General features: G+C 52.3%; 2 protein-coding genes across 2 annotated transcripts; one reads left to right on the top strand and one right to left on the bottom strand.

Moving 5' to 3' along the window:
• Positions 1-2,898: 2,898 nt before the first annotated feature.
• LOC130035296 (diazepam-binding inhibitor-like 5) lies at positions 2,899-3,162 on the bottom strand. Its single transcript, XM_056126899.1, has one exon. It carries the CDS (start codon positions 3,160-3,162, stop codon positions 2,899-2,901), a length of 264 nt encoding a protein of 87 aa, XP_055982874.1.
• Positions 3,163-4,394: 1,232 nt separating this feature from the next.
• On the top strand, positions 4,395-12,149 carry GEMIN4 (gem nuclear organelle associated protein 4). The gene is made up of 2 exons (XM_056126891.1): positions 4,395-4,449; positions 8,439-12,149. The coding sequence occupies exons 1-2, from the start codon at positions 4,440-4,442 to the stop codon at positions 11,603-11,605; spliced, it is 3,177 nt and encodes a 1,058-aa protein (XP_055982866.1). The 5' UTR covers positions 4,395-4,439; the 3' UTR covers positions 11,606-12,149.
• Positions 12,150-12,271: the final 122 nt, after the last annotated feature.

Here is a 12,271-nt window from a genome sequence, read left to right as displayed (position 1 = left end):
GCTCAGGGATCACTCCTCATGAGCCAGGGGCCTATCTGGGGTGCTGGGGATGGAACCCGGGCCAGCCATATGTAAGACAAGCGCCTATTAGGAACTGGAGCTGCTCTGATGTCATGATCTTGAAAATACTTTTTGAGTACTGGAGAGAAAGTGATCTTGCTTTGCATGCAGCAGACCTGGGTTCAGTTCCCAGCACCTCAGATGCTCTGAGCAACACAAGGAAACCCAAATACAGAACCTAGAGTAAGCATTGAGCACTATCCTCTCTCACCCCCAGCTTTCCTCCCACCCCAACCCCCCTCCCACTTCGCAAAAACACCACTAGAGTACCAGGAATCCTATACACAGCACAGATGACCTTTTCCTCTGGGGTGAAAAAAATGTTGGCCACACCCACCGTTGCTCAGGGTTAACTCCTTACTCTGTGTTCAGTGATCACTCCAAGTGGGTTTGGGAACTATTTTGAAAGAAGAAACCTCTTTCCTTGCCACCTGCCACAAGCAGCTTCATTTTAGCTGTCCCCATCCTACATTTTAAACTTTCCTGCAAATCCCTGCACTCTTCTGAGACTCGGGAAGTTTATAATTTCCCAAGACTATAAACTTTGCCCCAGATCTTGGCCTCACAGGAGACTAACAAATGGACAGTACCTATGGTGAAATACAGAATCCAAAAGCTCTTCAATAAAAGGACAGTCGCCACCAGCATAAGTAGGAATGCAAGATGTTAATTTTAGCAACACAAAAACAAATGGGAATCCTCTGATACTTTGATGAGTAACAAAAAGATCCAGTTTTCCTATTAAAGCACCGTGTAGCACTGTTCTCCCATTGTTCATCGCTTTGCTCAAGTGGGCCCAGTAACGTCTTTGTCATGAGACTTGTTGTTACTGTGTTTGGCATATCCAGTACATCACGGGTAGCTTGCCAGGCTTTGCCGTGCGGGCGAGATACTCTCAGTAGCTTTCCAGGCTGTCCAAGAGGAGCGGAAGAATCGAACCCAGCTCGGCTGGGCTGGCTGCATGCAAGGCAAACGCCCTACCGCTGTGTTATCACTCCAGCCCGTTTCCTATTAAAAAGCCATACTTAACAGCCCTGTACTAAGCTCCTCCTCTGCTAGGGAGTTTTTCTACTTCTCAGTAAACTTGTTTTCTAACTTTCTAAGACTTTCTAAGTCTGAGCATCTTAATTACTCAATATTTTATTTTATTTGCTTTTTGGGTCACACCCGGCGGTGCACAGGGGTTATTTCTGGCTCTACATTCAGGAATTACTCCTGGCGGCGCTCAGGGGACCATATGGGATGCTAAGAATTGAACCCGTGTCGGCTGCGTGCAAGGCAAACGCCTTACCCGCTGTGCTATCACTCCAGCCTCCTCAATATTTTATTTTTTAATTTTAATTTTAATTTTCTGCTTTTTGGGTTACACCTGGCAATGTTCAGAGGTTATTCCTGACTCTGCACTCAGGAACTACTCCTGGTGGTGCTCGGAGGATCATATGAGATGTTAGGGTTCAAACCTGTGTTGGCCACGTGCAAGGCTGTACTATTGTTCTAGCCTGTATTTTTTAAATATTTTAATTAAATCACCATGAGATAGTTTATTACTCAATATTTTCACTCTTCAAAATATTGAAGAACCTGGAAACCATGGACAAACTTGTCAATATGGGGTGCCAGGTATCCAACCAGGGTCAGCCCCATGCAAGACAAGCTTCCTACCACTCCAGCTCTGAGCCTGCCAGGACTAATTCTTATGTACAGAGCCAGGAATAAGCCCTTAATACAGCTTGGTGTGACCCAAAACCCCCCAAATTTGGGGGGTGGTGGTTATGCCCATCGATGATTAGGGGTTACTTCTGGTTCTTCACTCAGGAATTACTCCTAGCAGTGCTCAGGGCCAGGGATCAAGCCCGGATTGGTTGCGAACAAGGCAAACGCCCTACCCGCTGTACTATTGGCCCCCCAAAAACAAATTTTTAAACATGCCTTTAACACCTTTTTAGTGCTTCAGAGCCCAGCCACATTATCCCAGGGTGACATGGCCACTGCTGCTTCCCCTGACAGCAGTGCTAAGGAGAAGATGAGCTGTGAAACTTGGGTCCTTACATGGGTGAAGCAGTGTTCTAAAAAAAAACCTCTTACCCTTACATATTCCTTGTCCTACAAACATCCCCAAGAAGAAACCCGGGTTCTCTGCAGAGTAGTGGGAGGAAATCTGTCAGCCTAGCCCACTGGATGAGTTTTTTCAGAGATTGGGGCTTTCCCTACCATCTGCTCCTGTTTCTCAGCTGCTGCTGTGGTGATGCCTCAATTATATCCATAACTTCATTCAGGATGGCTGCTGGCCAAACACAAACTTCACAGGGTCTGTGTTCTAGCAGGGACTTTTGGTGGTAGGACTGAATGTTTCATGAGAGCCAAAGCCTCTTTCCCCTCCATCACGGTGGTGATGGTGGTGTGTGGGGGGCGGGGGAAGGGGGTGGAATTGGCAACTCCTTGAAGGGATCAAGTATCTTGGCCTCCCCTCCCCTCAAAGGCTGGGACTGGAGAATCTCCTCACTGATCTCAAACCCTGGGCCCTTTCCATAGAACAATCCCCTCTTCCATTTCTGCCAAACATGCTTGGGGAATAAGGACGTTGGGCACTCTCCCAGAGCCACACAGACAGTGTGCGCTTTTCCTGGTGCAGAGAGGCTCTCAGACATTTGGAACACCTCCCCAGAAACAATCTCAGTAGGCAGGATTAGAGCGCTCCCAACAGCTGGCTAAACTGCTTGCACTAAGCTATATTTATTTAGGTCCCAGCCCTGCTTTCAAGGCGTTACCCTGAAGGTCTTCAAAGCCCTCTTTCCCACCCAGGGAAGCTGTTCTGCCTCGCTGGACGGTCTGGCTGCCCTAACCAGTGTCGTTTTTCTTCAGTTCTTCCACTTTGGCAACATAGAGCCTCATGGCATCTATCTTGGACATTCCTTTGTTCTTGCTCCAGGCCTCCCACTTTGCTGTGGCTTTGACATCGGTGCTGGGAGGGGCAGGGATGTCACAGTCCCCCTGGGTGGCCTGTTTATATAAGCTGTACACCGACAGTTTCTCCTGGTCACTTAGGGGCGTCTTCAACTGCTTAACAGCAGCACAGGCCAGTTCAAACTCCACCTGGCACATGAGAGTCGACGTAATCTTGAACTAAAAGGTGAAGGGTGGAGAGTTAGAAACATCCTTGACTTGAGGTTGATGAGGTCTGGGAAGAAAGGGAAGGGGAAGGGAAAGAGACTGGATAACCAACGTGTGGGGAGAATGCAGGATTCTGTTTTCTCAGTGAGAAAATGTTAAAGTTTTAATAAAAGAGATTGCAAGCTGACTCCTACAGGCTTGGATCACTCTCCCAGGTATTCTTTGTTTACTCTAAAATAAGTTTTTTTAAATGTCTACCCGCTGGGCCACACCCAGAGATGCTCAGGGCGTACTCTTGACTCATGCGCTTAGGAATCTCTCCTGGTGGGGCTCAGGGCAACATATGGGGTGCATCATATAGAACCCGGAAGGGCCGCATGCAAAACGAGCTTCCTACCTGTATTATCTATCGCTCCAGCTCTGAGCCCGCCAGGACTAATCACCGTGCACAGAGCCTACCCGCTGTCCTATTGCTGGGAATTGAACCCGAGTTGACCGCGTGCAAGGCAAACGCCCTACCCGCAGTGCTAACGCCCCAGGCCCCCTCCCTTAACACTCTTAACTCACCATTTATTTTCTTTTTGGTCAGGGTTATTCCTGGCTCTGCACTCAGGAATTACTCCTGGCGGTGCTTGGGGGACCATATGGGATGCCGGGGATCGAACCCAGGTCGGCTGCATGCGAGGCAATCGCCCTACCCGCTATGCTATCGCTCCGGCCCCACCCACCATTTATTTTCTAGGGAGAAATACCATTAAAATTTCAAAGGCGTCTACATCTGCGACACCGGAAAGTTAAGGGGCTGAGGGGACAGTCTGAAGGCGTGGCGTCGTGCAGGGAGGGAGGCTGGGCGAGGCAGACGAACCCAGCTGCTGCGGAAGGAAACGGCGCGCGGCCCGATCGCTTGGCGGGCGACCTGGGGAGGAACCTGCCGCGCCGGCGAACTCCCGGGACTTACTGGGCGACCGGGAAAGCGGCCCAGTGCCTGGGCCAATCACCACCTAGGCCTCTGGGAGTTGGGCGGGACCTGGAAGTGGCGGGGAGGGGCCAGGATCCTTGGAGGCGGGGAGAAGGCGGGTGGGTTACCTGCGGGGAGCGAGCTTATTGGAGGGTGGAGAAGGCGCCGAGGCCGGCTGGGACTGGGGGCGGGGCCAGGGGCGTGGCTCCGGCCCTGGCTCCGGACTCCGCCCATTGTGCCGGGGCGCCTGCGCAACTCGCGCGCGCGCGTGCGGGGGAGGGGCGGCCGCGCCGCCTCCAGCGTCGCCGCCATGGACCTAGGTGGGTGTCCGGCTCCTCGGCCCGGGTCCGCTGGGCGGGTCCGAGAGGGCCTGGGCAGAGGGGAAACTCCGTGTCGGGGCGAAGTGTGGAGGGCGGGGGTGGCCCGGCCACGGCCCACGCCGCCGCGCTCCGCGACCCGCCTCCGGGCCCGTTTCCACGTGAAGGGCGGAGCGGGGTGTGCAGTTGGATTTCCTGAAGGCCAACGGGCTTCGGGCGCGTCCTTTGGAAAAGCCCGGGCTCCGGGCACGCCCCCGGGAGCCCCGGCTGTCCCGGCGAACTCTTAGTGACTCGCCACCAAGACATTTGAGTCACGGTCTTCCGTGCCCGTGAAGTCCTCGTCGGTAAAACGGGCACGGGACCGTGCCCCGTCGTGTGTGCCATCACGTGTCTACAGCCCTGGGTACAGTGCCTGGCGCTCACTTCATCAGATTTAGCAGTTGGGAGGCACGAGAAAGCAATTAACATACTCAGAGCAAGGTCTGGGGTGGCGTGAGGCGCGAGGTGGGATGGCTGGAGTAAGCTGGTGACTCCCTGTCCACCTGCCTTCCAGACTGCTGGACGTGTACTTTGGGGAGAGGGGTTGTGGGTAAGGAATCCAGGACCTCATACCTCCCAGACATGCTCTCTACCACTGAGTTACGTTCCTAGTCTGCACATGTTCTATTCTGTTGCTTTGGGGCCACAGCTGTGCTCAGAGTTTATTCTTGTCTCGTGCTCAGGGATCGCTTCCTGGCTGTGCTTGGAGCATCATGTGTGGTGTGGTGGATTGACCGACACCCTCTCGGGCAAAGACAAGCGCCTTATCTCTTGGGCCTCCTGCACATGTCTTTGAGGGCATAAGACCAGGAGAGTATTCCGGGAGATGTGTCAATTATTGGCAGTGGTAGAATGTTGGGTCCCTGGCCCCCAGTGAAGTTTTCAGCAGTGGAAATGTGAAGTTGGGAGTTCATAGCTTAGCAGCAGGGACGATTTTTCCTCCTACCTCACAGCACTGTCGTCATAATATTGGGACAGATTGCTTTGGGGTCTCCGTGTTCCCATCTCTAAAGCAGGGATTATAGTTCTCAAAGGGTTGAAGGTTCAAAGTGATCTTACAAGTGTCCCGCTTAGCGCAGTGACTGGCACGGAGTAGGCCCTTGATAAACTCAAGGAATGAGCACGTGCAGGCACCAGGTAACCGCAGTGATAAGACACTTGGGATTTTCCCAACTCGACTCTGCATATTGTATTTAGTCTCTGGAATGTTGGTATTGAGGACAAATAACTGAAGGTGAGAGTGCAGTAAGATTAAGTTTACAGGAGCTGGAGCAATAGTATAGCAGAGAGGGTGCTCCCTTAGTACGTCGCCCACCCTGGTTCGATCCCTGGCATCCCATATAGCACCGCAAGGCATGATTCCTGAGTGCAGAGCCAGGAGTAACCCCTGAGCACAGCCAAGGATGACCACAAAACAAAGATTAAGTTTACAGTCACAGGGGAATATTTTGGAGTCCTGGGAGAATGGCCAGAGCTAAAAAGATCAGAACTGAGATCCCTTTGGTAAAGGGATGCTTCCTGGGAGTCTCGCTGGGGCCTCTCAGCCGACTGACGAGAAGTGCAGATGCACTGGCCTATTGCCCTCGCATAAATGGCTAAAGGGGCAGGATATTCCTAACTAGAATCAGGATTTTTCTGTTGGCTCCTGCCCATACCAAATAATGAAAATGTTTTCGAGGAGCAATTGACATACTCAGAGCAAGGTCTGTTTTCCAGGATCTGATTCCTGGAAAAGGGAAGGGGATTCAGGAATACTGCTGAGTGAAGGCCAGGATTGTGTCTCAGTGGTAGAGCACTTGCCTTGCAGATATGAGACAGCCCTGGGTTCAGTCCCCAGAACAACAAACACTAACAAGGGGCTGCAGAGGTAGTGTAGTGGGTAAGTGTGATTGCCTTGCACACTGCTGACCCTGGCATCACATCCCAGCACCCTGTTTGGTCTCTGACATCCTGCCAGGAGTGGTCTCTGAGTGCAGAGCCAGGAGTAAACTCTTAACATTGCCAAGTGTGTCCCCCCCAGAAATCAAAGAAAAACTACACTGTCAAGAGCTGATTGGGTTAGAGCATTTGCCTTGCATAAGACTGATACAGGTTTGCTCTTTGGTGTCCATCTGGTCTCCCAAGCATCACCAGAAGTGATCCCTGAGCACAGCGCCAGAAGTAAGCTCTGAGCACCACTGGGTGTGGAACAAAATACAAATAACCACCCAAGGAATATTGGATAGAGAACAGTTCAAATCAAATTGTTTTGTTTGGGTCACCCCCAGCAGTGCTCAGAGGTTACTTTTGGCTCTGCACTCAGGAATCACTGCTGGTGGGACTTGGGGAACCATACGGATGTTGGGGATCCAACGCATACCAGGCAAGCTCCTTACTTTGTACTGTGTCTCCCGCCTCCTCAAAATCAGTCTGAACTCTGACTTACATTTGTTTATATCTAAGACTTTTCCTTTCTTTTCTTGCAGTTGAAGGTAGTAAGGAGTATTAGGATTCTGGTCCTCCCAACAAAGGAAAAGTTTGGGAAAATCAAATCTGAACTGAGCACTGAGTCAGGCCTTTTTAGCAGCCTGATTCTTTTTATTGGGAGGTGGGGGGATGGGGCCACATCCAGTGGTGCTCATCTGGAGTCTTTATGGGTAGTATTTATGGAGAGCATCTGCGGTTCTTGGAATTGAACTTGGGTGCATGCGAGCACCTAAATTTCTGTACTATCTTGCAGAAGTTGTGATAACCTTATTCTTATTGCAGCACTTATTTGTTTGGTTTTGGGCCATATTCAACAGTACGGGGGGTTCTTCCCAGCAGTGTTTGGCGCACTATGGGAATAGAACCAGGGGCCCCTGCATATAGATAATTTCGTCTCGAGCTGTCGCCCAAGCTTGTGCCTGGGTTGTGAGCTAACAGTGAGCACAGTACAGTGGAGTGGCTTGTGAAGCTGTATCCTCTGACCTCACTGTGCCTGCAGGAGGGAGGCCTTGTCGGGTATCTGCCCCAGGTGACGTCCTCTCAATGACAAGGGCACGAAATGAACTGAGGCTCATGGAAGATTCCAGCAAATCTTCCCTGAGTCCATGTGCATTCCTGACTCACTTCCAGGAAGGACTTTATTTCTCAATCTAGAACAGTTGTTCTACCTCTTAATTTCTACCAGAGAGAATCAGAGCTCTGTAGCTTTTTCTGGACTGGAAGGAGTTGTAGGCTAACTTGTTTCCCTGAAAAGAATGTTCAGAATTCATTTGCCAGGCAAGACAGTCAGAAAAGCAGGGAGGCAGGATCTGCCTCCTGTGCCCACAGCTTTGGCGTGTTGTCCCTGTCTGGATGGTGTGGATCATTACTCATTGCTCATTTGTCATGTCCTGTTTGGGGTGTGGCCTCCCCTGTAGTTTAGTGCTGGCCTTGTGCTGTCTCTAAGCCTCACTTCCTACTCCTGGCTTGTCCTTGGCCGGAGGGTCTCTTCATTACTCATTGTTTGCCCCTCTGGGCAGCAAACTTCAGTGGTCATATGCTAGGACTAGTGTTCCTCTTTGGTCTCAGCCCCTCCTTGTCTCCTTTTAATGTCCAAAGGCAGAGAGCCAGAACAGAACTGTTCCCTCCAGACCTGTTCTGATTCTCTTTCCTTTTCAGCAGTGCCCATTGACACTGGCATTCCAGTTCCAGGCTAGAGGGTTGGGTTGTGGGGACCTTTTCTTTTGGGGCCAAACCCCATGGTGCTCAGGGTTTAGTTCTGACTCTGTTCAGGGAACACACCTGCTAGGGCTTAGGGGACCATATGTGGTGCTGGGTATTGAACTGGGTTCGACTACATGAACGGCAAGTGCCCTACTTGCTGGACCATCTCTCCAGCCCTGGGGACCACCTTTTTTTTTTAATTCTTTAGGCTCCCAGTCTGGAGTGGTGGTTAGTACCACCCCACCCTTGCCTTCCACCCACACACTCTGCTTGTCTCTGTGCAGGACCCTTGAATATCTGTGAAGAAATGACAATACTGCATGGGGGCTTCTTGCTGGCTGAGCAGCTGTTCCACCCTAAAGTCCTGTCCGAACTGACCAAATCAGACTGGGAGCATGTTGGGCGGCCGATTGTGGAGGCCTTGAAGGAGATCTCGGCCATAGCAGACTCGCAGCCGTGTACCTGGAAGAAGAAGGCTCTGATTGTCATCTGGACCAAGGTTCTTCAGCCCTCTCCTGCCAGCCCTTCTGACACTGAAACTCGCTGGCAGGAAGATGTATTCTTCTCGGTGGGCAACATGATCCCGACCATCAACCACACGGTCCTTTTTGAGCTGCTCAAATCCTTGGAAGCTTCCGGACTCTTCATCCAGCTCCTGATGGCCCTGCCCAACACCATCTGCCGCTCGGAGCTGGAGCACTTTCTGGAGCACATGCGCACTGACACTTCTTCACAGGACGTGGCCTTCTTCCTCGATGTCTGGTGGGAGATGATGAAACACAAGGGCAACCAGCAGGACCCCCTGCTCTCCCAGTTTCGGGCCATGGCCCATCAGTATGTCTCAGCAGCCGATGAGTTCTCCCACCCGCCGAAGAGGTTTAAGTCGGACCCGGATGTGAGTCCCACCATGCCCTTGCTGGCCATGCTGCTCAGCGGGCTGAAGCAAATCCAGAGCAGCATCTTGTGCCCCAGGATGAAGTGCTGCGCCCTGGCCAACCTGGCTGACATGCTCACCGTCTTTGCCCTGACGGAGGACGACCCCCAGGAAGTGTCGGCCACTGTGTATCTAGACAAACTGGCCACAGTGATCTCCGTGTGGAACTCGGACACTCAGAACCCATACCACCAGCAGGCGCTCGCGGAAAAGGTGAGGGAGGCGGAGCGGGACGTCAGCCTGACCTCTCTGGCCAGGCTCCCCAACGAGACCGTCTTCATGGGGTTCGAGTTCATACGCGGCCTGCTGGGGGAGTGGGGGGAGGAGCTGCAGGCCCTGCTCGACAGCAGCCAGGGCACCAGCTATGACAGCTACCGGCTCTGCGACAGTCTCACTTCCTTCAGCCAGAACCTGAAGCTGTTCCTGGACAACGCCACCTTGTCCAAGGAGGAGCGGCAAGTGGTCTCAGAGCTGGCGGAGTGTGTGGCGGACTTCCTGAAGAAAACGGCCAGGGTCCTGAAGCACAAAGGCTTTGAGAAGGATATCACGGCTGCCATCGCCATGGCCATAATTGAGCAGAAGATGGACCGGCACATGGAAGTGTGCTACATTTTTGCTTCGGAGAAGAGATGGGCCTTCTCCCCCGAGTGGCTGACCTGTCTCGTGAACAACCAGGCCCTCTTCCAAGAGCCAGCGTTGGTGCTGATGCTGCTAGAGACGGTGATTGAGGTCAGTGTGGCAGACCGAGCCATCCCTGAATCTCAGGTCAAGCAAGTCATCACCTTGATTCTGGGATGTTATGCCAGCCTGTCGCTGCCTGATAAAAACAAAGTCCTCTCCGGCGTCCTGTCTTCCTGGGGCTGGGAGGGGCTCTCTGCAAAGTTGTCGGTTTACTTGGAGGGGTTTCAGGATGACCTCAATGTGACTTTTAACCAGCTTGTACAGAGCCCCTCCGAGCAAGGCTTGGCCAAAGCGGTAGCGTCTGTGGCCCGCCTGCTGATTCTGAGCCCAGAGGTGACGGTGAAGAAGATGTGTGTCATGGCTGTCAGCCATCTCGGTGCCCACAGGTTCCTGGCCCAGATTCTCACCTCCTTCCCTGCGCTCAAGTGCTCGCGAGAGCAGGATGCAAGTCCAGACTCCACACTCGTAGTGTCATGCCTCAAAGAAGCCGTCTGGGGGAAGCTGGCGACACCCAAGGAAGAAAAGCAGTTCTTGGAGCTCGTAAACTGCCTGATGAACCCCGTGAAGCCACAGGGGATTCCTGTGGCCACTCTCCTGGAGCCAGATGAGGTGCTGAAAGCATTCGTCCTGCCTTTCTTGATGCTCGATGTCAAAGAGGTGGAGCTGAGCGTGAAGATCTTCATCCAGAGCCTAGAAGCCAACGCATGCCTAGAGGAATATTGGCTCCAGACCTGCTCCCCATTTCCCCTCATCTTCAGCGTCTGCCAGCTCCTGGATGGCTTTAGCAAATACTGGCAGCTGCCCAAGGAGAAGCGGTGCCTCTCCCTGGACGGGAAGGATCAGGTGATCCATATCCTGGATCTCCTTTGCGAGGCCGTCTTGGCTAACGTTGAGACCATCTCCCCAGACACCTGGACCAAGTCCCTGTCATGGCTCCACCGGAAGCTGGAGCAGCTGGACTGGACAGTGGGCCTGAGACTGAAGAATTTCTTTGAGGGCCACTTTAAGTGTGAAGTGCCAGCCACACTCTTTGAGATCTGTAAGCTTTCTGAGGACGAGTGGACCTCACAGGCCCACCCGGGCTACGGGCCGGGCACCGGGCTGCTGGCCTGGATGGAATGCTGCTCCATCTCCAAGGGCATCTCGGAGCAAATGCTCTCTCTCTTGGTGATGGATTTGAGCAACCCCGAGGAGGTCAGACTATTCAGCAAGGGCTTTCTGGTGGCTCTGGTGCAGCTGCTGCCATGGTGCAGCACCCAGGAGTGGCAGTGCCTTCACCAGCTGACCAGGAGGCTGTTGGAGCAGCAGCTCCTGCATGTCCCATACAGCCTGGAATATATTCAGTTTGTTCCTCTCCTCAACCTGAAGCCGTTCGCCCAGGAGCTGCAGCTCTCCGTTCTCTTCCTGAGAGTCTTTCAGTTTCTCTGTAGCCAGAGTTGTCGCAATTGGCTTCCCTTGGATGGCTGGTGCCATGTGGTCAAACTCCTTTGTGGCAGCCTGACCAACCTCCTGGACACCATCAGGTCAATACAGTCTGCTGGCCCCTGGGCCCAGGGACATGAGCATGACCTGACCCAGGAAAGCCTCTTTGTTTACACGCAGGTGTTCTGTCATGTGCTGCACATCATGGCCATGCTCCACCAAGATGTGTGTGACCCTCTCTATGTGTTGGCCCTAGAAATTCTCACCAGCTACGAAACCCTGAGCAAGACCAACCCTTCAGTGAGCTCCGTGTTCCAGAAGGCCAATGAGCAGCGCTTCTTAAAGTCCATCGCGAAGAACATTACCCCAGAGGAGCGGCGCCAAACTCTGCTGCAGAAGATCAGCAACTTCTGACCTCTGCAGGTCAGAACCCAGCGGTGCCTCAACTTGGCAGGCTCCACGGGGGCATAAGCTAAGCAGCTCAGACTTAGTCCTGTGAACCTGGACACAAGCTAAAACGCCAACAGCCATAACTGCAAAAAAAAAGTTTCTTAGGTATTTGCTATATACAGAGCATAATAAAATTCTCTTGCGTTTCCACTTGTGTCTTGAGTTCATCAGCCATGCTATAGGCTTAGATGCTCTTGAAACTGGGCTCAGCCCAAGTCAAGGTGGAAGACAGGTTCGTAACTGGACTTCACCCTCAAACTTGGCAGATGAAACCCAAGTGGGCAAATCACAGGGAACGACTGTGTGTTCTACACTGATAACCTCTTCATAGGGCATTCTGCGGTACCTTCAAAGGGGCATCAACTGTGCCAAGATTTCTATTTGGCCACCAGTGGGTAGTGAGACTTGTTATCTCTCTGTAAAATAGAACTAGTTCAAAAAAATGAAATGTCAGAGGGGTATGTGCTTAATTAGTATCAGACACACTGGTGAAGGGTGTCGGGTTGGAACAATGTATAATAGTATTATACCTGGTACCTCAATAAAAATGATTAAAAAATTTTTAAGGTTATCTTCTGAATGATGGTCTTCTGCCAGGATTTTTGCTTTTCTTTGGGGGGTGGGGGCAGG

This window comes from Sorex fumeus, unplaced genomic scaffold (assembly GCF_029834395.1).
Source record: "Sorex fumeus unplaced genomic scaffold, SorFum_2.1 ptg000063l, whole genome shotgun sequence".
NCBI classification, from domain to species: Eukaryota; Metazoa; Chordata; class Mammalia; order Eulipotyphla; family Soricidae; genus Sorex; species Sorex fumeus.
The sequence above is the reverse complement of the archived record's forward strand: the minus strand, read 5'-3'. Positions and strand labels throughout refer to the sequence as shown.